The sequence below is a fragment of the Procambarus clarkii genome, chromosome 1, assembly GCF_040958095.1.
Source record: "Procambarus clarkii isolate CNS0578487 chromosome 1, FALCON_Pclarkii_2.0, whole genome shotgun sequence".
Classification (NCBI taxonomy): Eukaryota; Metazoa; Arthropoda; class Malacostraca; order Decapoda; family Cambaridae; genus Procambarus; species Procambarus clarkii.
The window spans coordinates 46298638-46325794 of record NC_091150.1 but is presented as its reverse complement, the minus strand read 5'-3'; the positions used below and the strand labels follow the sequence as shown (position 1 = coordinate 46325794).

Genomic DNA, 27157 nt, shown 5'->3' with positions numbered 1-27157 from the left:
GATCCGATCACAATGGTTGTACTATACAAATCACTTGTACTGTCCCGTCTTAAGTACTACTCAACACTCACTTCCCCCTTCAGAGCAGGAGAGATTACTGAAATAGAGGGAGTACAGAGAACACATACAGCATACATAGACATAATAAAGCACCTAAATTATTGGGATTGTCTCAAAGCTCTCCAAATGTACTCGCTAGAAAGATGAGAGAGATACCAAATGATATACACGTGGAAGATACTGGAGGGTCAGGTACCAAATCTACACAGTAAAATAACATCATAATGGAGTGAATGATACGGAAGAAAATGCAGAATAGAACCAGTAAAGAGCAGGGGTGCCATAGGCACAATCAGAGAACACTGTATAAACATCAGAGGTTCGCGGTTGTTCAACATCCTCCCAGCGAGCATAAGAAATATTGCTGGAACATTTGTGGACATCTTCAAGGGAAAACTAGATCATTTTCTCCAAGGAATGCCGGACCAACCGGGCTGTGGTAGATATGTGGGCCTGTGGGCCGCTGCAAGCAACAGCCTAGTGGACCAAACTCTCACAAGTCAGCCCTGGGCTTGGGCTGGGCTTGGGGAGTAGAACAACTCCCAGAACCCCATCAAGCAGGTATCCTCGTGCCTCTCTAATGGGGGCCAGGTTCTGGCCTGGTAGGCCTATAAACTCCATTCACACTGATGCCAAAGTCTAATATATTACATATGAGCCTCAATAACTCCGGGGAGTCTGTGTCTCACCCAGAAAATGGCGTTTCATTACATTCAACGCTGGTTTTGTCATACCTGCACACTTGAGCGGCCAGAGGTCTCTTCGGTGTTGCAATTAATCTTGGGGGTCTCGCTTGAGTTTCTCAATGAGTGCCTCTTCGCCCCTGCACTTCCTCCTGATGTTGGTCTGGTGCAATTGCATGCTCGGGTTCCCACTAATTTTTGGCTGCTTTGGCGGCTAATGATCTTCGGATTCACGGTCATTTGGCCTTGGTATTGCACCTCCTCGGTCTTCTGGAGTTGTCTTTGGATTGGCTTTCGGAGGATGTAGGTGCGTTGAGTCAGGGGGTTTTCGGCTGGGGTTCTGGTTTCAGCTGCTGCGGCGGCGTCTGCCTTGTTGAAGTCATTTGCGCCAATCCTCCTGGAGGTGATTTCTATGTTTACCTCTTGTCGTGCCTGTCAGCAGGCCGTGCTTGTTCTGTCTTTAGATTCTGCTTGCGCCCTGGTTTTGCAGTCGTCTTCGCCATTCTGTCCTCTGTTGTTCCCAGAGGACACTGTGTCCCACTTTCTGTCGGCAGCTTCAATCAGTTGCTGTCCTATTTCAGACTTGGTGTTCCGGGGATTTGTTCCAGGACCTCTGGGATTGGTCATGCCAGGGCTCTGGCCTCGTTTGGTCAGGGTAGACCTTTGGTGCCAGTTTGTGTGTGGTTGAGTTCCTAGGGGTCTTCATCATCTGGTTGGAGTGGTGTTCGCTCTGTGCAACGGTTAGCTTCTCGGTTCACATCGACCCTTTCGTGGGTCGCCCAATTGATGGGGAAATGGGGCAATGGCTGGCTCTTTTTGCCTTCACTTGGTCCTGTGTTTCAAGGGCTTGTCTAATCGCTTCTTCCGGCCTGTGCTGACATTGGGTGGACCTCTCCCATGTCAGGGGGTGGGATCTCGGAGGACAGGCTTCTTTCCCTTCCCTCAATTGAGTTATCTCAGAGTGGCTTCGCTTGGGCGTGGTCAAGACGACATCTTCTCTCAAGTGGGTTTCCCGCTTTTTTCCAGTTCTGAAATGGGACTGTGTGGATCTCTGGTACATTCTGGATTTGTCTTGTCTAACCCAGTTAGTTCCTTGCCCCCTCGTTTCAGATGACCACGGTGTCCCAGGTCCAGTTTGTTATCGAGCTGAGTGCTTCAATGATTTCCCCTGGACCTCAAGGACACTTATTGGCCCGTCACGATTCATCTGGGGTTCTGGGATTGGTTGGGTTTCATAGCGGGTTTCAGTTTCCATTTGTCTTGAATCTGGCACCTTGCATTTTCACTCGCTTAACTCAGGTCATGGTGGCCCATCTGGTGGTGGTAAAATTTGACACTTCTTTTGTTCCTTAAGTCTGTCATTTAGAGTACAGCCAGTTGCCCCAAAGTATTAGAGACAACAAGACGAACAGGAAATAGAGTAGACACCAGCAGCATTGGAATCAGGAGGAGCATGGTGAACCAGATTACTGTACTATGAAGAGTGTTTGTCAAAAGGCAAGCTTTGTCTAGAGGACGAATGGTATTAGTAAGATTTTTTAGTTCAGTTGTGAAGGGAAGGCAGAGCACAGTGGTACTAGTGTTGGAAACAGGTTTGGGATGAAAGAAATTTTATTTAGCTTGAGAATAGGTACAGTTGATAAAGTGTAAGAGGTAACCAAGGGGGAAGAGAGATTTGTAAATAAAGGATATTTCCGAATCAATGAACTGAGGGTCACTGATGCTTAGAGTTCGGAGGAAGAGTTGAGACCACTTTTCTTAATAGGAGGATGATGGTAGGAAAAGAGGTGAATGTACATAACACTATACCTGGGTTTACAGTAGAGCGAAAAAGATAAGCCGGTCACAGAGCTTTGAACATGAACGTCAATAACAGGAAGGAGGGAATTAGATTCTCATTCAACTTTGAAATAGATAGGAGCAGCCAGATTGTTGAGAGAGAGAAGGATGGAAAAGACTAAGGTCATGAGGCCATAAAGCAAAAATGTCATCAACATAGCGAAGCCAGAGAGAGGAACGAGTATCAGTAGTGAGAAGAAGAATGGTTTCAAAATATTCCATATAGAGATAGGCAAGAACAGGGAAGAGAGGAGAACCCTCGGCTGTACACTAAATGACAGACTTAAGGCACACAAAAGAAGTGATAAGTCTGCAGACACAAACAATGCTCTCTTCTGTCATGTTAGGGATTCTAATCGTCCTCTTGATTGGTCTTCTTCGAAAGTAATCTTTCCTGCCTCTACTCTTCACAGATGCCGTTTTAGCAAATCGGATCTGATACACAACACACCTAACATGATCCTTAGTCCTGGCTTTGTTGCTATTGACACTTCCCTTTGACAGTATATAGTCAAATGCTCTAAACTTTCTAACAAACATGACCTAACAGAAGCCTACCCATCCTTTTTCCTCTTTCTTTTTTCTTTTGTTTCCTCCTCTTAGTCTTACATTCCAATTCATATACCCAATATTACCCCTTTTACACCCCTTTATTAAACCCATCCCATCCCCACCTTCCTCTTAGAATTTCCTCCTCCTCACCTCTCTCTTGCTTTGCTTAACCCTTAAACTGCGCATGGCGTATATATACGCCCTGAGTAACATGTCCCATGGTGCACATGGCGTATATATACGCCATAGGGTGCCAGGCCTGATTCAAATGGCCCGCGGCTACATGGGGTTCACAGTAGCTTCCTCAGGGCTCTTGTAAACAGATGCCATTTTAAAAAAAAATCGTGGGCAATATTCTCAGGTGTGAGAGGTACAGTACTGTTGGAGCAACCAAGGCCGGCGCACGCAGCATGAGCGAACAGCATTGATGTTCAGCTTGTGACCACAGCATCGCCGAAAAATGTCAAAATAAATATATAATTGTTATTATTTAGCGATGACAATATTACAGATGACCAATGACTGTGATATAAATAACCAGGGTTGTGATAATAGCAGGATTGTTGTAATAATTAGTGCTGTGTGAGGAGTGATGCTGAGAGACGGAGGGAGACAGCATCGTTTACTGACTGTGTGGCCACCTGTTATTGTTTGCGTTCACCATACCAGGTCAGTGGTTCTCTATGGTGAACACAAATGTAGATACTTATATATAATGTGTGTATTAGTGTAATAACAGCAAAAGGATTATGCTGGGAGGAGCCATATGGGTGACGGAGGTGACGTCGTCTGCACGATTTGTCTAGCTGTTTAGAGGGTGGCCACTATGCTCTTTGGGCGCTCTACAAGCTTAGGTGTACAGTTACGGTGCATAAAACATGTAGATATTTATATATAATATGTGTATATAGGGTAATAACACTGCAAAAGGTATTGTTGGGGGAGAAAGTTTAGTGCGTGTGACTTTGAAAGAGTGAGGGAGCCGCCAGCCGCCATCTGTGTATAGCGACGACTCTTAGTGCCTGAACTAACTATATCAGCTTAGCTGTACAGTTGTGGTGAACAAAATATACACATACTTATATATAACGTCTGTATATAGTATAATAACACCACAACTGGTATTGTTGGGGGAGAAAGTTTAGTGCGTGTGTTGAGGGAGTGGCAGTGAGTGGCTGGCTGGTGTGTGGCGGTAACTCCTCGTTGCTTTTCGACTCTCAATACCAACTTAGTGGTTCGGTATGGTGACCAAAACATGCCAATACTTATATATAACCTGTGTATAGAGTGTAATAGCAGCAAAACTATTTGTTTATTGTTTTATAAACATAATAATTGAATCACTAATATGCACATCATACTTTTGAGTATAGCGATTATTAACCACTTTTATTATATAAATATATTACAATACACACTATTGAATAATATTACTGCAAAAAAACTAAGAAAAAATCAATTGGAGACATTGAAACAATTAGGTAATAATATCTTTGTGGCAACTCCCATCTGTCAACGCGGGTGACGCTGACCGGGTCTGACGACCGCTCTGTCAACGCCCACTTTTTGCCAGACTTCCTCGGTCAATTGCGCCCAAAATATGTCACCTACGATTTTTTTTTTTTTTTTTTTTCCGTGCTCGGGGGACACAAATTAACATGTTTAGAAGACGAAAAAAAAATTTTGAATTTTTTTTTTCTTGCGCACAGGGGTGTAAATGTCCATATGACCCCTGAGCAGTGTAAGGGTTAATGGCTGTGCATCCCTCGCTCCCATCACAATCGACTTGATATTGGTCCAAGTCGGATCAAAACGTCGACGTCTCCTCATTTTCTGGTGTGTGGTTTAGTCTTCATATCTTCAGCCATGTTATTGTAACTCATAGTCTGCATAGGAAACATACATGGATGTTGTGCGAATCCACAGGACTGCATCATAGTCATAACCATAGTGGACAAAATGATAGTTGTAGTAATCATACATAATCCTTCAGCTAAAAGCTAGAATCCCAGGTAGAAGTGTGAGTACTGTAAATAGTGTAAGGCCAGAAAAAGTGAAAGGTGGATTATAGGCAGAGCTCCTGATGACTAAAGGAAAATTAGCTGGGCTGTGAAAGATATTGACAGAAGATAGTACATACAGAGGGGGCAAGATTATAGGATGCTACAGGTAGGTACTTACTGAAGGAGCATATACTGGTAATACAGGAGGAGAGAAGAGAGGATGAACCAGCAGTGTTTGAGGTGGTGGTCACCCAAAGTAAATCTGATATTTAGGGTATTAAAACTTGAGGAGCAAGGTGGCATTAGTGACAGTGTTCAATTACATAGTCAATTTGAAGAAGGCAATTGGGATAATTAATACATACAGAAGATGAGACTGCAGGATTGAGAGGGATCACAAAAGAAGATGGGTAGAATATGGGCCTTGAGAAAATTGACTTAGTCTTGACATTGGCACTTCTATCTGATGGTAGTTGAGTGTAGAGCATAGGTGGAAGAAACAGGTGGGTTGGCGAGACCATTACTTAACACTTTCGCGCTTTGGGCAAGAGAGCGCCGCGCCACCTCAAGGTGCGCCTGCCATTCCATTAGAGAATGTGGTACTACTGAAAAATGTATACTCTTTTTCAACTTTGTCATCTCAATTCTCGTCGTAGGGTTATCAATTTGATATAAATGTGTTCGCAATTGAATTCTCTACAGGATTAAATGCATATAAAGTCCAAAAGCCCAGCGTACCACCCACACAAAACAGGGAAAGTGAGAGCGTGTTACCCGGGAGCGCACAAGAGCAATAAAATGTGTACACTCTTTTCACTTTGGTCACCTCAATCCTCATCCTTGGTCTTTCATTTTGGTATCATTGTGTTCGCAATAGAATTCCCTACAGAAGTATATGCATATATAAAGTCCAGAAGCACGGCGTACCACACACAGCAAATGGAGAAAGTGAAAGCCCATTACCCCCGTGAGTGCTCAAGAGCAATAAAATATGTATACTCTTTTCAACTTTGTTACCCCAATTCTCGTCCTAGGTCTTTCATTTTGGTATCAATGTATTCGCAATGAAATTCCCTACAGGAGTATATGCATATAATGTCCAAAACTGCAGTGCACCCCCTCCTGCAGCCAAGCTGAAAGCAGGCAAAATATTTTAATTTTTGACGCCATACTGCGTTGTTACCTAACATTCGTCTACTAAATTTTTGATGCAATACCGAGTTGTTACTGAACATCCGTCTACATAAATTTTTGACGTTAATGACATACTGTGTTATTAACGATCGAAAGTGTTGCAGTATTTGTAATGACAAAATCCACCTGGGCTGTGAGGTGGTGTGATCCTACGACCCCGGCATTGCCGTCGCTTACTCTACCACTGAACCACCGTGGCTTGTAAAAGTCATACAATGGATGACTTCCTGAAATCACAGGAAGTCTGGAGGCCCCTACTGAAGCCAGTCCAAGTTTTTACATATGACCCACAAGCACTCTGGTGGAAGGGCAAAGTGGTCCTTTGTGGTCCAATGTGGACTAGCTTTAGTAGGGGCCTCCAGAATTCCTATGATTTCAGTAGAAATCCAATTGTATGAATTTTCACAAGTTTTGATGGTCCAGTGGTAGAGTACGCGACTGGCAATGCTGGGGTCATGGGTTCACATCACTTCACAGCCCTGGTAAATTTTCTCATTGATATGTATCACGTTAGTGTGATTTCTGTGTGGTTCAGGAGTATTTGTATTGCTAAGTAAGGCTTAAGGAAACTTAGTGTTTGAGTGAACTTTCTGTTGGAACTCTGGGGGTGCATTGAGCTTGTATCCAGCTCTTCCCTAACACCAGTATGACCAAAAACTGGCATAGAAAAAGATCCCCATTGCACCAGTGTAAGGCATCAGCCTACCCTGACTATTGCGATCTTGTCTAATGAGTGTCTTGCTCAGAAAGGGGCTGTTACTGTTTTATTAAGTCCTGATATTTTCCCCAGATGATCCTGAAGGTGCAGAAACCAGCATGCCCCTGGGAGTTTTACATCTGTCACGAACTAAGAAATCGCCTGAAATCGTGTGCTTATACAGCAAACATGCTCGATTCTGTGATGAGAATAAACAGGGGATATTTCTTCACCAATGGTTCCATTCTTGTGAATCAGTATCATAAGTATGGAACTCTGTTGGATGTTGTTAATGGGTATGTATTTATTTTGTTTAGTTACGAACAATATTTACAATTGTATTTTATTTCTTGTTTGCACATGCAAAAGTACATTTGTTTAAAAAAATATATATTTTAAACATGTTCTTGCTTTTAGCCCCTTTCACTGCCTTGAATGCTGAAGTTTTGTTGACATTTTTAGGAACAAAAAGTTAATGTTGATATTAGTTAAGGGAACCAACTCTAACAATTTTAGGTGTGAGAAGGACTATAGAGGTTGTGATCATTACAAAACATATTCTGAGGGGAATTGACAAAGACAGCCTAAATATCAAAATGAAGAGAATATGACAACAGAACATAGGAGGAGCTTAGAATGCAAAGAAGTAAGAAAACACCTGCATGCATTTATGGTGGTAAACAGGAGGAATACTCTGAAAGCAGTAGTAGTTGAAAAATCTATGTCCACTGCTTCCAGAGCAATTATAACAAATAGAAAATAAAGGAATTTGGCTCCCAGAACTTAAGGACAAGAGCTATAAGGAGAGGTTGGAGGCATTAAATATGCAAAAACTAGAAAATAGAAGAAAAAGGGTAGATATGATCACTGCGTACACAATAGTAACAGGAATCCCTAAAATTGATTGGGAAGAATTCCTGAGACCTGGAACTTCAAGAACAAGAGGTTATAGATTTAAACTAATGAAACAAAGCTGCCAGAGAAATACAAGAAAATTCACTTTTGTAAACAGAGTGGTAGACGGTTGGAACAAGTTAGGGGAGAAAGTGGTGGTGGCCAAAACCGTCAGTAATTTCAAAGCGTCATGTGACAGAGTGCTGGGAAGACGGGACACTACAAGTGTCGCTCTCATCCTGTAACTACACTTAGGTAATTACCCCAAGAGCAACACCACCACATCCAAATTGCCACTTCCACAAAGACACCACCAAATTTCCTCAACCATAAGGACAACACCAAATTGCCACAAAAAGGAGGACAACACCAAATTACCAGAACTACAAGACCACTACCAAATTACCATAACCACAAGGACGACACGTGCATATCACCACAAGGACGACACGTGCATATTACCACAAGGACGACACGTGCATATCACCACAAGGACGACACGTGCATATCACCACAAGGACGACACGTGCATATTAACTACTCCATGCTACTATGCTACGCTTTCTAACTTCAGAATTGCTTTTAAATACATGGATGGCGAAATACTAAAGAAATTGTTCACGACTTTTGTTAGGCCAAAGCTAGAATATTCGGCAGTTGTATGGTGCCCATATCTTAAGAAGCACATCAAGAAATTGGAAAAGGTACAGAGACATGCCACTAAGTGGCTCCCAGAACTGAAGGGCAAGAGCTACGAGGAGAGGTTAGAGGCATTAAATATGCCAAAACTAGAAGACAGAAGAAAAAGAGGTGATATGATCACTACGTACAAGATAGTACAGGAATCGATAAAATTGATAGGGAAGATTTCTTGAGACCTGGAACTTTGAGGACAAGAGGTCTTAGATTTAAACTAACTATACAAAACAGCCAAAGAAATATAAGAAAATTCACTTTGTAAACAGAGTGGTAGATGGTTGGAACAAGTTAGGTGAGCAAGTGGTGGAGGCCAAAACCGTCAGTACTTTCAAAGCTTTATACGACAGAGTGCTGGGAAGACGGGACACCATGAGCGTAGCTCTCATCCTGTAACTACACTTAGGTAATTACAACCACAAGGGCAACAACAAATCTAAATTACCATAACTACAAGAACAACGATACCATCACCAATCTCCACTTTATTGTTCCTTTAAGCCTTAACCCTTGCACTGCTCACCTATTTTCGGCAAAAACGTCTTGGTGCAATTGACAAGGACATATTTTTGTTATTTTTACAAATGTTCAGGTAAATTTAATGTCAAAATGTTTCCAAAGTCAAATATTTCCATTTCAAAACACAAATAGTAATGAAAACATTAAAAAACATTAAAATATAGCCAAATTAAAAAACAAAAAGCACAACTCTCTGAGCGCCTAAAGGCGCTTTGCGCAGTGCAGTGGTTAAGTTACGCAAAACGTCATATGAAGTCAGACATTGAGCTCAGTTTTTAAAATTTGCTGAAAGGCTTTCAAATGTTTTGTGCATAATCTACTAGGAAAATGCTCCAACTGTGTCTTAATGATGCCATCGTAACTTGAAAAACTAGAAAATAACAAATAATTATAAAATTGAATATTGAAAACTTCAAGTTTTGAAATCAGCTACAAAAATATAAAATATCACCAATTGTTCATTTGGTGTTATTAGGCTCTCAGAATAGCATATGATATTCATTTTCATATATTTAGAATACAGCTGTATATGTTTTCAGTAGTTTACTGTAAAAAAATCGTTAATAAGGCATTTGAAATATGCGGAAATTTAGACAACAAAAATTTATAACTAAATGTTTAGAGTTTATGAAAAATCAATTTAATTGGGATTGTAAAACAGACATCTGTGCTCACTATATGTAAAACTGTTGAGAATCAGTCAGAAACTAGTTTTTTGGATACTGAAGTAAGTTGAAATTCTAGTTATAGATATAGTTGAAGTTGAAGTTATCGACAATGTTAAAGGCAGTTCTAATTCATGAATTTACTTGTATGTTTTAATAAACATTATTTGGCATTCATACTCGAATATGTGAAGTTGTAGGTCAGAGTGTGTTGAAATGAAATCAAGAAAAAAATAACCCCCAAAAAAATAAAATATTGGGATAATTATAATTGTAATGATTTACGGGATACATCTAGGGTATACTTTATATGAGTGAAAAAACCCTAAACCAGTCTCTAATCATCAAAACAACCTAAAGAGACAAAGAAAATAGTTTGAAATCTGTAAAAAAAAAACTCGACCAAAAATATTCAGTCCCAAGTTCTGCGAGTTGACTTGATTTATTTGTTGACCAATTTCATTCTATGTTCACATAGTTAGGGACTGGTATGCACTCTCCAGGATGCGAAGGTTACAACAAAATCAGATAATAAACAAAGAAGAAAACTAAAAACTTAAAAAAAATAATCCCCTAAAAAAATTGGACATTGATGAAAATAAGATATTAAAACTGGGCAATGTAGTTATATGATGTATAACAAAATAGAGCATAATAACATATTATTATTTGTGTTATTATGTATTACTCGGCAATACTATAAAAGTACCAGTTGCATATCCACTTTGTGGACACTTCTTACTACTATTCTTCTCCTTTGTGCATTGGACAGGTGCTTGCATCTCTCTATTACTGCACTATCCATCAGTTCTAGTTAATAGGAGCTGTTCTCCTTATCAACAAAACGTTCTTTTTTTTTTTTTTTTTTTTAATCGTCTAAAATCAATTTCTGAAAATATTTTGATGAAAGTTTCGCGACGCTGAAGCCAATAAGTTGGAGATTTGTTTAACATTTTTAAGTAATTTTTACATAATTTTAATATTTTTCACTTCCCTAACCCTTTTGCTGAGCAGTTTAAGGGTTAATATCCCTACTTGTGATATATGAGTGACTCTTAGTTTTGACCTGGTTGGAGACCAGCCTGCTCTTCTGTACTTTATTTCTGTATATCTCTATTCTTCCTAGTTTCTAACTCCCTCATTTTCCTCACCTTGTGAGGTGACTCCATTTTGATCTTCGAACAACTCTCTAGTACATTGATCTGCCATATCCACGCCTTGTTACCTTTTTTTTGGATACAGTTCCTTGCATTTGCGACCACCCCAACACGGTCAGGATGACAGTTAAACTCATAGCCTGAACTAATCGCACTCATTGTTTCTTCCACATTCTTCCTGCTGGTTACTCTACATGGTCCTGTAAATTTAGCTGCTTATTTACCTTCTAATGCTGTCTGCGTCCTTTTGATGAAAATCCAATCTCCCCACTTTAATTTCTTTTGCTTTGACCTTGTTTTTTCTGTTGTAATAAGCTTCCACCGCTGTTGACTTCCTCAAGTGCAATTTAATCAAATTAAACAGTTTTACTGCAAGATGACAGACTACACTCCTGAAATCCAAAGCATAGGAAGGTGGTTGAGCACTGGTGAAGGTTTCATATGGCAACCTGTGATCAAACCCATGCATCAAGAAATAAGGAGTATCCCCTCTAGATCTGTTATTAGCCGTGTTTGCCGCCGACTACTCTATCAACAAACTTGTCCCAAGTGTATGCATTGTCTTCTGCTAAACATTTCAATATTGCTATTACTTCTGCATTGTGCTACTCCACCACTCTATCTGAAGCTCTGTTTGCCTCTTGCAGTTGAACAATAGCTGTAATAATAGTTGAACAATAAATTTTACCATAATCAATTTTTTTTCATGTTGACTTAGGTCATCTACATGCAGTTAGGTTATCTACTATGTTATGAAAATCATACAAATATTATTTTTTTCCTCTAGTTATAAGACTGCAGGGAAGTCCATACCCGAGGAAATTGCAATGTACTTTATTATAGAAGTATTGTCAGTCCTGGAAGCACTGCATAGCTGTAGCATCATACATGCAGATGTAAAACCTGACAATTTCCTTATTCGGGAAATTCCAAAGATCAACAAAAGTGCCACTACGCCAGCCGAGATGTTTGCAGAGTGTCCTGTCTCGCTTAAGCTTATTGATTTTGGAAGAAGTATTGACATGAAGAGATTTCCTCAAGGAACAACTTTTACAGAGAAGGTAAATTATATGTTTTGAGTCATGTAGTCAACAATTTTTCAGATTAGTTTGCATCTTATTTGCCACACCACTGACCTGGATGATACTAGTTATGGCCTATGAGCCATGGTTTAACCACACATAAATAACCTCATTATAAGCCTTATAAATATATCTTCTTAGGCAACAATTCTGACTTTTCTTCATATCTTTATTTCTGGATTGGTCAAATGGTGGCCCTCTGTAGCTGGCTTACTTAGCTGTATACGTATTCATCATATCAGCCTTAGGTGTCCTTAATGGCCTACTAGAAACCAGAGTCTGGCCCCCTCGGATAAAGGGAGCAGGGGTTCTTATGGTCATCTTCACCAAGAAAACATCTAGAAAGTAAGTGAAGCAGAACAGACAACAGCAAGGTTTACAGAAAGAAAAGAAACAAAGCGGCAAAGACTGCAATTGATCCACCTGCAGTTAGTCAAATCCCCTAGTTCCAGCACCAGGAGCTCTGGCTCCCCATGTCAACAGAGCTGCCCTGTTGACATCCCAAGTGTGAATCACTCTTTGAGTTGCTGGCTTTAGCAGGTCCTAGTTCTTTACAAATAAGTGAGGCCATCCTTTGGACTCTTTCCAGTGAAAGCCATTTGCTTACTGTATGTATTGTTATTTGTATGTATTCAATAATAAATCTATGGCTGTGCACAGTGGGTGAGCATTATTTATAAGAAATGTTCAATGGAGGTGTGACCTGGCTACTATGGCAAGGTGCATGTGACCTCGCTTCCTCTTTGCCCTGGGGCTGGAAAGAAAATGTGACATGAGTAGGTGACAGCTATGTCTGGCTGCCTTTGTTCTCTGGGGTCCACACCATGGAGGATCACAGTGCCCATGCTTACTTGGCAGCCATTTTACACATCTGGGTTATAGTTGAGCTGGTCTTGGACCAGCTCTAGGGTGACCTGAATGTTTTAACTTTAGTGCCAGGTGTTGCTGCCTTGTGGCTCTTACCAAGTTGGTTCCCTCCTTTGAGGGGCATTGGCGGACTTCTTTGCCTGTCTCATGCCGGTTCAGGCTCTAGATTCACTCGGCTTGCTCCTTAATTGACTTGCTTGCCTCACCTTTTTGCCCCCCCCCCCCCCTTTTTTTTTTTTTTTTTTTTTTTTTTTTTTTTTTTTTTTTTTTTTTTTTTTTTTTTTTTTTTTTTTTTTTTTTTTTTTTGCGCGCGAGCGAGCGACAGTCTTCGTAGGATGGGCCTTTGCCTGTAGCTGGACTAGGTAGGCCTCTGGTGGAGCCTGATTTCCAGGCTCCACCAGTGCATACCTCTTCTCCATCTCCATCTGGTCACCATCATTCTCTGGAGTCACTTAGGGGTTCTTCTCTTTAGATGTTTTTATGCTACCCATTTTGCGGTTCACCCCTTTGATGGCGCTGTGTGGGGGATGTTTGTCTGGTTCATTTTGCCAGTTCCTGTTCTTGGGCTCCTTGGGTGGTCCATTGGCATTACAACTTGTAATGCATTGGTCTCTCACATGGTCAAGTTAATCCCCTCTCTCCAGTAGGTGTCCCAATTCTTGGTCCCCAAGCCAGACTCGTCAGACCTCTCGAGTTTGAGCAGCATCTTTCCATTTGACCTTTTGCATGACAACTTTATCTCAAGTTTGCTTGATGTTTCAGGTAAATTCTTGGATTGTTTCCTTGAACCTTAAAGATGCATACTGGCATGATCCCATTGACCTGATGTTTGGAGACTGGTTAGGATTTCTTTGACATCAATCTTACTGCTTCAGAGTTTTAACCTTTGGCCTGAATCTAGCTCCTTGAATATTTACCTGGTTAGCACGGTTAGTTGTGACCCTGCTGTGTCTCCTGGGGGGGGGGGGGGGGACTTTGTGCCAGTGATCTGGTTCTTTCCTAGCTTGTCAGGTTCAGGTTCCTGATGAACTTCTATTCTACTTCCATCCCACGTGGCTCCTGTTCTTATGGCTGGACTGGTCGATATAGGAGTTCTTTTGTCTCCTCTGGTCCTGCTGTTAACTAGACTGGAGATTTATATAGGGTGATCCTTCAGGCTCCTTGATGGCCAACTCAATGTTGCTTTCTGGGTCCCGTGTCTGACCCCTGGCATTTTTGCAAGGCTCTGCCTCTTTTAGCAGATCAGGCCAGAGATGTACCTAACTGGTTAGGTCCCTGATCTGTGCATCAGGAGTGTTTGATGAGGGTTCTATCAGGCCAGAGCTGGTTTTAAGTCAATTGAGCCCTGTGTTATGAGTGGTGGAGAGTAATTTATAATAATATTGAGAATAATACTCAGTGTGAAATGCCAGTAAATCACCCCCTTGACGTTTGCTTATTTCCTTGGGAATTGAGGGAGACCTGCCTCTGTTCGGTTTTTCGTTTCAATTTTCTTACCATGTGGGGTCTGTTTTGTTATGCCTAACTCAGTTCTGGGGTGCCTAACCCTGTTCGATGGCAGATAAGGAAAAACCCCAACCACAGGGGGGGGGTGTTCCAGGGGCCATTGCTACCTGTGTCTCTGAGAGGGCCAGGTTCTGACTCATGGTTCCTGGTAGGCTGAACTCCATTGACTAATGTTCCAGTCACTTTTACCCAAGGGAGGAAGGTACTGAATGTCAAATATCTCTTCCTCCTTCCTGGTAAATATCCTGGTGTCTGTGGGGTCAATCGCTGGATGTGATGCACTTGAGTCGAGGACGGGTTGGTGAACCTTGCAATTGTCTGTTCTGCTTTGCTTATTTTCTGGATGTTTTTGTGATGAGGAGGAAGATGATAATTCCCTACTCCCAGTACCTACTGTGAAGAGACCAGGTTCTATCTCCAGTAGGCTATTAAGGAACTCCTGAGGGCTGATGTAATTCCAATGTGTGAAGCTATCCAAGTGGGCTCCACAGGAAGCCATGAAGGCCTAACTAGAAAGAGGCCATTTTTTCTTTTAATACTGCAATTCTCATCTTCTGATTGGTTGTTGCTGCTAGGAGCGTGTTTATTTTGCACCTTCATACTTATCCTATGAGTAGTTGCACAAAAGATTACTGAGACACTAAAGGTCATAATCAGACCTCAATGGATATTAATTAGCTTATACAATACTGATCCATAACCAAAATGCTACTGAAACAAATGAAGTCAATCTTGACTGATTCTGCAGTCCATCCTTGCATATAAAAATCCAAGCTCATTAATCCCACTGCCAAACCCCCCATTAATGAATGAAAAGCGGTTTACACACGACTCACAACTGATGACGTCCGAATACAGTGGTACCTCGGAATGCGATTGTCCCTGTATGCGAGGTTTTCGGAAGGCGAGGTGTATTTACTCCAAAAATTTGTCTCAGAAGGCGAGGGTTACTTCGGTAGGCGAGTTTGGGCGCGAGTTTGTTGATATGCGTACAGCCGACCTAGCGCGTTCGTCGCCCCTCCGCCCCGCCGCCCCTCAGTTTATTATTGTCTCGCGCTCAGTGACTACCCCCACATCAATTCTTCTTGCGGATTTTCAGTGTTTTGTTGGATTTTTGGTGATTTGTCTATACAATTTGTTATTATATATCTCACCATGGGTCCCAAGAAAGCCAGTGGTAAGGATAAAGGCCAGAAAGCTCATGTGAGGATGACAATAGAGGAGAAACAAGAGATCATTCGGAAGCATGAGAACGGTACACGTGTTGTTGAACTTTGTAGGCAGTACAACAAAGCCACATCAACAATATGCACTATACTTAAGAAGAAAAATAAGATTATGGGTGCTGAAGTGGCAAAAGGAGTAAGAACATTAACGGCACAAAGACCACAAATACTTGAAGAAGTGGAAAAGTTGTTATTAATTTGGATACACGACAAGGAGTTGAGGGGTGATAGTGTTTCGGAGGCCATTATTTGTGAGAAAGCCAGGGTGTTGCACGAAGTCCTTCTAAAGAATACCCCTGCAACGAGTGATGCAGATAAGAAAGAGTTTAAGGCAAGCAGGGGCTGGTTTGAAAAATTTAGAAAGAGAAGTGGTATCCATAGTGTTACAAGGCATGGGGTTATATGATGTGATTATGGAAGGGGACTCCCCTTCCAAACAGTAACTCCTCTCCTCCTCCCCCTCCTCACCATCTTCCATACGCCTACAGCACTCGACAGCAAGGTAAGTAATAACTGGAACATAGTTTTGTAGGTTTATTTAGATGAATTAGGTAAATTAGGTATAAAAATTTAGTTTGATGTGGGGTTTTTGGGGTAGTCAGGAACGGATTAATTCATTTCCCTTTATTTCTTATGGGGAAATTAACTTCGGAATGCGAGTTTTCGGAAGGCGAGGCGTCTCCAGGAACGGATTAAACTCTTATTCTGAGGTATGCCTGTACTTCTGGAACAAGTGCTTTGTCCACGTCCTCTGTTTGAACCACAATTCTATAAATAATTTACCCACGTACTTCAAATACAAATAATCGCCAATGGAATCTAAACTCCTAACCAAACCTACGCCTAACTATACATAGAATTTTTATAATAATAATAGTTTATATATGAGAACAAACCAAATTTTAATTCATTAATTTTAACATAGTGTGTATGCATTGGGGGAGAACGGCCGCTGCCTTAAACAGCCTAATGTGAGGATGGGTTGGATTCTGAGTCACTGAGAATGGAAAATGCTGTTTAAAATTATTGAATATTTCTAGTTTCTATCCAAGGCTAGTCTAAAAGCTGTTTTGCTGCATAATGGGAATGTTATACCATCAATTCCATTGGGTTATGCAGCTTATATGAAAGAAACTATATAAACTTATGACAACACAAAGCAACTTATGAAATGCATAAACGATTACCAACATCAGCGGCAGCTCTGGTGCGACTTGAAGGTTGTTGCTCTTGTGATGGGTATGTGGCCCTGCGGGCCGCTCTAAGCAACAGCTTGGTGGACCAAACTCTCACAAGTCGAGCTTGGCCTTGGGCCAGGCTTGGGGAGTAGAAGAACTCCCAGAACCCCATCAAGCAGGCACAAAGTACTGCTGTTTTCATTGTGAGTGGGATAGCTGTGTGAAAGATTTCAATATATTATGAGAGACTGGCCTCTGTCCAGGGAGGGTCTGGCTTATTATATGCCATTTCATGCAACATGCGTTTAGATTTCATTAAAAGACACAGTTTTCACACAGTATAATATGTAATAATCTAGTGTGTCCCTGTCTTTACCCACAGCCTTTACATTTTCATGTCATCTACATCCCCATACAAGCTAAACTGTCAAGAGATACTTGCAGTCAAATTGTATATAAGCTATGGTAATGTGTCAGTCTTCTCTTTTTGTCACTTCTCCATACAAATGTTTTAACACTCATCATTGCTATAAACAATAAATTGGCTAGTTCCTGTCTGCACTCATCTACTTTCTTTAAATTTGTTGGAGAGTTCTTGTCTAATGACACATTTTAGAATTCTCTATTTACTGGATGTTGCCAATACATGTAGATCATAATGATCAAGAATGTCAACTTTGTGAATAGCTCAAGTTTTCTACTTGGCCTACTATTATAAATTGTTATCCATCATTACCATCTTTGAATTAAAGATGATGTCTTGATTTGGCAGAATTGTACAGGACTCAATTTAAAGGTATGGAAATGTGTGTTAATAGGAATTAGAACATGATAAACATTATAAATATATCCTGCGTTTATAAACATGCAGTTGATTGATTAATCTTGATTAATAGGTGACAACAGAGGGATTTACATGCTGTGAAATGAGAGATGGTCAGCCATGGACTTACCAGACAGATTTATATGGAGTTGCTGCAATAGCTCATTGTTTACTGTTTGGGAATTACATGGAAATTGTGAAACTGCCCAATAGTAAATGGAACATCAAGAATCCTGTTTTTAAAAGGTACAGTACGAGTTTTTTGCACTTGCATGTATTTAGTGAATATTTCTTTTAATTACTGTATTAATTGTTTGGATTTTCAATATTGTTTTGCATCCTTATAGTCTCAAATTGCTAGACATAAGTTATATTTTTAGTAAATGTTTTATCAGATTAAAGAAATCCTGTAAACCCAAAACATTTAAATAATTTTCAAACTTCAGCTCTTGTATGAACAAACAAATATTTTATAATTTTTCCTTTAGAAGTATATAAAATTTTATCAATAGAACGGAAAAAATTTAAAAATGAAATTATCCTCTCTGAATGAGCAATAAAGACCAAGTTGTTCTCGGCAGACAGTATTGCTGACGTCACCTGCTATATATATAAATGGCTGAATGCATGTGTATGTACACCAAGTCAATATTAATTACAGAAGAATGTGTACATTTGAATTCAAATTTATTCTTCAATACTGTATCTGAATTCACTATAATACCTTATTACTATTTAAAAATAAAAAATTTCTTGCATGATAAAACATTGTTCCCCACAAGGGCTCACTTGTCGAAGAAAAACTGTAATATTAAGATTCCTGCAGGTGAAGAAATGTGATGGTGGTTAATTCTTTCCACGGAAAATCAGCTTTGGTTGGACAATAGATATTGGTACAGGAGTGTTAGGGTTATAACACTATGCCAACATTTATAAAACCTCATACATGACCACAGACACTTTAAAATGCATGCCAGTATTTGCTGAAAGCATTTATAACAGTCATTGCCTGCATATTTATAAAAGTACTCTAGTCCATTTATTGGACTAGAAGTCCATGCTTTTGTGATTTCTGATACTGCCCCCTCACCTCACTCTGTAGCCCTTATTAATGTCTGGTGTACCTGACCTTGGGATATCTTATATACTATTTTGCCACCACCCTGAATTAAGTTTATATGGTTTCAGGGAACTGTGAGTATTACAAGAAAATATAAGCTAAGAGGGTTTTCCCCCGACTCAGTGCAGGAATGAGATCTTGGCCACTGACAGAGCCATGTCATTATGCTCGAATGACTGTGGGCCACCAAGTTCCAAAGGGGGTTATGGGGAAAGGAAGGAATGGAATAACTGACTCTGGACACTTAGATATTAATCACCAGTTCAATGATACATAGTAGATATCAATACAATCAGTAAGGGAGAATGTAACAACCATTGCACTGTACAAACCACGATGTCATTGTTAATGGGTGTGCTCCAACTAACTTCACATTTGTTAGTACATGTATCGTAAGATTCAAAACTCCAGCGGGTACATTGCACTCATATCCTGGTCTTTAGGACTCCAGTAAACAAATGCGATATTGACAAAAATAAATTGTCTGCATCCCTCCTGGCTCTTGAGAGCCTCAATACTGCCACAGCGACTAAGGCTGGTGCACGCAGCTGGAGCTCACAGCACTACTTAATAATGATTAATAAAATAAGTAACTGCAATAATTTTGTGATGATAGTGGCATAGATGATCCTGACTGTAATAAAAACTATATACAAGGTTCAGATATAATTGAACACAGTGCTAGTTGTGATGTTCACAGCTGAGGTTTCTTGCCTGAATGCATCATGCAACATCTTACCTTGTGGTTACCTCGCAATGATTTCGAGGCTCAATGTCCCCATGGTCTAATCCCCGACCAGACCTCCTGGTTGCTGGACTGGTCAACCAGGCTGTGGACGCAGCTGCTTGCAGCCCGACGTATTAATCATACTCTGATTGATCAGGTATCCTTTGGAGGTGTTTATCAAGTTCTCTCTTGAACACTGTGAGGGGTCGGCCAGTTATGCCTCTTATGTGTAGTGGAAGCGTGTTAAACAGTCTCGGGCCTCTGTTGTTGATAGTTCTTCCTGAGTACCTGTTGCACCTCTGCTTTTCAATGGGAGTATTCTGCACATCTTGCCATGCCTTCTGGTCTCGTGTGATGGTACAGTATGTCTGTGTGCAGGTTCCGGACTAGCCCCTCTAATATTTTCCATGTGTAAATTATTATGTATCTCTTCTGACTGCTCTCTAGAGAATACAAATTTTGGCATTTTAGGCGGTCCCAATAGCTTAGATGTTTTACCGAGTAGCTTCTAGCAATAAAGGATCTCTGAACGCTCTCCAGGTTAGCAATTTCTCTCGCCTTGAAAAGGGCTGTCAGTATTTCACCTCATATTCCTTTAGAAAATTATTCATATTAGGGATTTAGTGACAGGAATCTGATGATAATAGCAGTGTTGTGATGTTCTTAGTGACTTAATGATGTGCGTAGTACATACTGATGGCATCTGTTGATATTATTTGCTTGCTACTGTGCTAAGATTTCATTACCACACCCACTGGAATTACTTAGTTCATTATGGTTTATGCAAATATAGATAGCTATATATGACTTGTGTGTATATTTGACTCCAATGTATAATACATTGTAATTCAATGAAACTGCAGTGCAAGAAGTTTATTACTAGCTATCATCATAATTATTGGTATGTGCAGATAAATTACACTAGTCAAAATTTTTCTAAAGTTGTCTGCTTCTGAGACGAAAAGAGCAGTTTATCATGCATTTTGACGTGCTGAATTCAAATATAATAATTAGAATTGCCGATTGGCTATCATTTTGTGTGAGAGGGTTGTAACAAAATCTTGCATTATTTAAAGTGGTGGATGCTGAACATTTTTCACTCAGGCTCTAATGATGGACACAGGCCAGTCTTCGCTACCTGTGGGCCACTGGTTCTGTGTCGTTGGACATACTCTGGGTGGTTCCGGTTTCCCTGGTTCCCTGTTCCAGGATTCATGTGTATCGGGTTCTCCACAGTATCATTAAGCCTGCGGTTTACCCTAGTCCCCATGATAGGAAGTGTGCTGCTCTTGTGGTGCTTTTTGGCTACATGTCTTGGGTCGATATTCGGATGCGGGGGTTTTGGAGATCGAACAGGGTTCTGGCCGCCAGGTATCTTGTGGACGTTACGTTTACTTCCCAACTTTGTGTGGCCTTAGGTTGGCCGTCTGTTTCTTCCTTATCTTCAGACCTCATATTCCTTGGAGGTAGTGCTGCCTCCCGGATAAGTACTTGTTTTTACTTTGGGTAGTTAGCTTCAGGAGGCTAATGGGGCTCCCCACAGAAAACTAGTGTTTAATGTAATGAAATGCCATTTTCTGGGTGAGCCCCGGAGGCTCCCTGAAGCTATCCAAACTGATACGTGCTGTATCTTGATCGCTACTGTCTTCGCTACCTTGTACAGTTCCTACAACATCCTCACTCTCGCTTATGTTCTGCTTTGACAGTTACCCCTCCAGTGGATCCTATTCCCTTTCACAATCTTACTTTTTCAGTGCAGTTGTCTCATTTGCAAGATTCTCTCGGTTCGTGTTGCCAATATTTCTCCATGTCGTTCCATCCTGGCCCCCATGGAGGGTCCCACTTAGCAAACTTAGGAAAATCTTGACCCACATGGCAAAGGCTTCTACCTACCCCTCCTACAATTCTGAAATGCCTTTTCCTAGTACACTTTTCTTCGCACTCCCGCTGCAGGCTACTCTGTTGTATTTTCTGGCCACATATTTTATTACAAATTTGGTATTTTGTAAACAAAACAAAAAACGAGGCTTCTACCCCTCCAATTCTGAAGTGCCTTTTCCTAGTACACTTTTCTTCACACTCCCGCTGCCGGCTACTCTGTTGTATTTTCTGGCCACAAATTTTATTACAAATTTTGTATTTTGTAATAAAAAAAAACGACTAATAAAATATCAAAGTAAAGGTTTTGATATTGTCAAAATATCAAAACCTTCTGATATTATTTTGACAATAATATCAAAAGATTGCACAATTGTTTTGTTTTGGCAGCCATTTGCAGTATGTTTTAGTCAGATGGGTCCAATTTTCTTTAACCCTTAAACTGCGCGTGGCATATACATATACGGCAGGACTAACATGTCCCGCCATGTGCATGGCATATATATACAACGTAGGGTGCCAGCCACAATTCAAATTGCCCGCGGCTACACGGTGTTCACATCAGCTTCCTCAAGGCTCTTGTAAACAGACACCATGTTTAGAAAAAAAATCATAGGCAACATTTTCTGGTGTGAGAGTCACAGTACTGTGTGAGCAATCAAGGCTGGTGCACGAAGCATGAGCTAACAGCACTGCTGTTCAGCTTGTGACTGCAGCATTGCCTAAAAAATGTCAAAATAAATATGTAACTGCTATTAATTAAAGATGACAGTATTACAGAAGACCCCTGACTGTGCTAAAAATTACTAGGATTGTGATAATAGCAGGATTGTTGTGATAATTAATGCTGAGGTGGGGGAGGGAGGTAGCGTCGTCTGCTGAATCTGTGTGGCCACTTGTCTGCACTCACCATATCAGCTTAGTGGTTCGCTGTAGTGAACACAAATGTAGATACATGTAATGTGTGTATTAGTGTAATAACAGCAAAAGGAGTACTGTAGAAACCCGCTAATCCGGAAAATGCCCTAAACCGGCAAAAATCATGGCCGGATGAAGTTACTGTATCTCCTTATCGAGCCAAAATGTTCATGGAAGTCAGACTAGCGGATATTTGGCCGCATCAGCGGCCTAACACTCGTACACCACCACCAGGAAGGGAAGGATAATGAAGGGAGGGGAGGGGAGGCAATTACAAAATAAACAAATTTTGATATAAAAGAGGGAGAAAATATAAATATATACAAGACTATACAAGAAAACACAAAACGAACAAAAAATATGAGTTAGATTGGTTACAAGTACTCTCAGGTACACTGAAAGTATTAATTTGCATTTTGAGACACAGGCAAAGCCAGGGGTACAATGGAGTAAGGGAGTATGGCGAGGCTATGCAACCTAGGTAATAATGAAAGCCAAGAAAAAAAAGTTGAATAATAAATATAGGCAAATTTAATCTTAATGATAATTAAATATAAATAGTTTAGTTATGATCCTATAATTAATAAGAATTAAAGAAAATATTAATGTACTCGATTGCTTAAGTCCAATAAATGACTTTGAGACTCGGGCTATCTCGGGGAATTCCCCTTCTGGGGTAGCGACGGGGGCATTCGAGCCTGTTCCTCCAGCCGTGTTGTATGAGCCTGCCAGTCTGCTCCCTTCCTTAGTATTTTTTGCGGCTGCCCCGGTTTTTTCTTGTCAGGCCGGGGCTTTGGGGGGACATTAAAGTCTGACATTAGCATATCAGCCTGGATAAGCTCCGGGGAGCCTCTGGGTCTTACCCAGAAAATGACGTTTCATTACATTCAATGCTGGTTTTTTCACCTCTGGCCTGGTCATGAGCCATCCTGGTCATTGGGCTGGGTGCTCGCTTTTCTCTCTTCTCCTCAGGTTGTGGAGGGCCCCCTCGGTTCAGGACTGTTTTTCTATGGTTCTTTTCTTGTTGGCATTGGCCTCTGGGGGTTGGTGGAGAGCTTCATGCTCTCTTCCGGCACAGTGGTTTCTGCTCTTTTGGTCCTGGTGGTCGTTTCTTCGTTTGCCGCCGTTCTTGTTTTCTGGCGAAGAATGAGTCAGCTGTTTTCCGAAGGGGTCCTTGGGTTGCTGATGCTTTGTTGGTTCTGCAGGGTGCATCATGTTTTGTCCGGTTGTGGCTGTTCGCCATTATTTCCGTACCACGGCCTCTGTGGCAGAGGACGCTCTTTGGGTTGACCCGGTTTCCCTTCTTCCTTATTCCAGGGTGCAGGTCTCCCAGGTTGGCCGCAGGATTATTCGGTCCAGGCAATTCGAAAAGACCACAGGCCTGTGGTCTTTCCCCGTGCCCACGCGCTGTTCGTAAGTTCGCAGCTTTGGCTGCTGTTTTTGGTAATATGCCCTAGCCTATCATACGGATACGGGGCTTTTGGAGGTCGAACAGGGTCCTAGCTGCACGGTACCTTGTTAATGTTCCTGGCCCTTCTCAGGCGTATATAGTCTTGGGTCGCAGGTTGCGGCCAGTTGTCTCGACTTCAAGTTGAGGAACGAGTGACAACCGCCTCCCAGGTAAGTCCCTTTTCTTATTTTTGGTTAGGTAGTTCTGGGGAGCCAAAGGTGCTCGCCACAGTAAACCAGCCTTGAATGTAATGAAACACCATTTTCTGGGTGAAACCCAGAGGCTCCCTGGTCGGCGTTTTTTTCAAGTTTTTGATACTTGGCCCCTGAACTGAGGAGAGTTGCCAGCGTGGAGGTCTGGGACCCCTGATCCCCCACCCAGGGAGTGGGTGGGTTGTGCAGACGGATGCGCGACGGTTGTGATGACGTCATGTTAGTTTCCTTGTTTTTGATTGGCGAGTTCTGTTTGCTAGTTTGGCTTTCAATTTGCAATTTTTGACCACCAGTAGTTTGTTTTGGAATTCCTACCTTTCTGGGTGCCTGATCTGGTAGATGACAGACAAACACTGCTTCCAATTACACGGGGGTGTCTTTAGGCCATTGCTGCTCTTCGTGCCTCTTCTTGAGGGGGGCAAGGTTCTGGCTGTGGTCCCCGGTAGGCTAGAACTCCTTCGATTGACTGTTGCCACAGTCTAATATATACACATCAGCCTGGTATAGCTCCGGGGAGCCTCCGGGTCTCATCGAGAAAAATGGCGTTTGATTACATTCAATAAATGTATATAACTAATACTTTTATACAACTATGTATTTTTCCATATTCCATCCAGTAGTTGTAGGTCCAGTAGTTGTAGGGTACGGGTTAATCCAGTTTGCAAATTTTACAGAAAATCAACATATTAATTTTCTCTTTTCTTTGGTACAGGTATTGGCAGAAAGACCTATGGCAAATGTTGTTTTCCACACTTTTGAATGTGCCTTCCTGTTCTGCAATTCCCAGCCTTACCCAGTTGAAAGAGAAGTTTATGGAAACATTTTTCAAGACTGAACAACAAAAAGAAATTAATGTCAAGTTCAACACACTCCTGTGTATTGTGACTCAACGTCGATGAGTCTGTTTACAGTGTTTATTTTTTTTAGTGTGAATGTCGGTTTCCCTTTGCAACTTGTTTACTGGAATACCAAAGGTGATATTTTATTAGTCAAAATATTAAGTGCCTCAAATAATGTAAAATCTGTTTAAACGTGTAAATGATAATTTGGTATTTCAGGCTGCAATGTCAATCAAATCACTTTGAGGTTACTGGATCATACCTGGAGAGGGTTTCGGGATTTCGTCCCAAGCCTATCCCCCAGGCCCTGGAGGCCCTTACACAGTAATAGTTCTGAAGTGAAGTAACTAGTAACGATGTAATATTTCTTTATATATATATATATATAATATATATATATATATATATATATATATATATATATATATATATATATATATATATATATATATATATAATTTTAAACTACATGCTGTAGATTGTTCCCAATATGAAAGGAATCTTGATATTTTCCATAATAAAATCATGCAAGAAGAGAACTTAAATACTTTATTTTTTGTATCAAAAGTGGTGGTGTAAAGATAGTTTTGTGGATCATTTAACTGAATAGTTTGAATTTTAATGTTTTGTCATATATTGGTGTATTTGTACATTTAACCATTGATGCATGTTTGGCAAGTGTTAATTTAAAATGTTGTGAACAAACACTTGAAAAGCTGTGTGTTTTGAATGCTTGTTTTTTTTATAGGTGTATTTTTTCAGTTTGTTTTTAACAAACATTAGAAGTAGGCCTTCCTGATCTGTTTTAATGAAACAATAAAGTACAAAGTAAGCAGTTTCCTTATTACCTAATACAGTATAGAAGTAAAATGTGTGTATTTATTAACACATTTAAAATGCAAAAATATACTTGCAAGAATATGCCCACATTTGCTGACTATGTTATAAGCTGTGGCGATTAAAAGAACCTTCAAATCAAGGGATGCCTCCACAATCATCTGTGTATCCCACCTCCAATATTAGTAAGCCCTTCTTTACTTTTCTCTGAAGGTAAAAAAACAACAACACACACAGAGATCACAATAACGTGATGCATCAAATGAACAAATCCACAAGGGCCGTGATGAGGATTCGAACCTGCGTCCGGGAGCATCCCAGACACTGCCTTAATCGACTGAGCTACGACAGGGTGAAAAGGGTCGAAACCGAAGTTCTACTGGACTTACTGGATCCCGTGGCCTCTCCAAGGCACAAACCAGAACTTCGGTTTCAACCCTTTTCACCCTGTCATAGCTCAGTCGATTAAGGCAGTGTCTAGGATGCTCTCGGACGCAGGTTCGAATCCTTGTCACGGCCCTTGTGGATTTGTTCAAAAAACAACAAATTAACCTAAAGTACGTAACTATATTACCGAGACTGCCTTAATGCAATCAATGGACTTTCATTTCCTTTTCAAAGAGATATCACTGTACGTTATTATGTTGTAGGCAGGTGCGTACGTCCCTTCCATACAACCAACCAAAACCCATAGTGCTTGTACTTTGATCAGATCACCATGTACGCTTCCTGCTCTCGGAGAGGGGTTCAGCATCACACTTATAGGGGGTGTGGCTCCAACACTGGCCTCATTGTCACGTGTAGACTCCCAATTCGAGCCGCTGTGACTTCCCCACTCTCTTCCTTGGTTGGTATGAACTCGCTCCCCCATTTTTTGAATTGTAATTCTGTACCACCCTGTCCACAGCTGTGGTTCGTTCTCTCTCTCTCCTACATTCTTGGAAGCCTCACTAGGACAAGGGCAAACACCAATAAATTATATACATTTACTAGACAGAGAGCATGTACAACACATACAAGGTACAATAATGCCTCCAACACTATTATTATAGTCAGGTTGCATACAATCCCATCAGGACTTTTATCAGCTGCTTATATATAGTGGTAGCCCAACTCCTGGCTTGCCACTTATGCTACCAACCTTACCTAGTGGGTTAAATCCTGTAATACAATATTGCACTATCAGCTCTAGAATATATAAATATACACAAGGAAATCCAGCCCATGGCTGTAACACTACAGACATCTGTGTGAATATTCCTTGATAAAAAAAAAAAAAAAAAAAAAACCTTCCACTGCGTCTTGCACACCAATGATACTCAAGCACACTACCAACTCTATATAAGTAGTAACAAAGAACCTCTTCTTTACACCTAGGGGTTCACTACCCTCATCACCTTCAGGTTCTCTTAGAATTGTCTACCAGGGTCCTCCACAGCTCTTCCGGCTGCTACACCATGAAGTCTTCCTTGAACAGCAATGATGCTTCACCACTGGTACCACAAAAGCACGTGAAACTCCACCCCTCCTCTCAC

At 40.9% G+C, this 27157-nt stretch overlaps 1 protein-coding gene across 1 annotated transcript in view; it reads left to right on the top strand.

Moving 5' to 3' along the window:
- LOC123774339 (Bub1-related kinase) overlaps nucleotides 1-25617 on the top strand; it is a 139097-nt gene extending 113480 nt beyond the window's left edge. Inside the window, 4 exon segments of the mRNA XM_069322183.1 lie at nucleotides 7122-7324; nucleotides 11747-12020; nucleotides 17715-17887; nucleotides 24659-25617. Of these exon segments, the coding sequence (XP_069178284.1) occupies nucleotides 7122-7324; nucleotides 11747-12020; nucleotides 17715-17887; nucleotides 24659-24845 (837 nt within the window). The 3' untranslated portion in view covers nucleotides 24846-25617.
- The last annotated feature ends 1540 nt before the right edge of the window (nucleotides 25618-27157 follow it).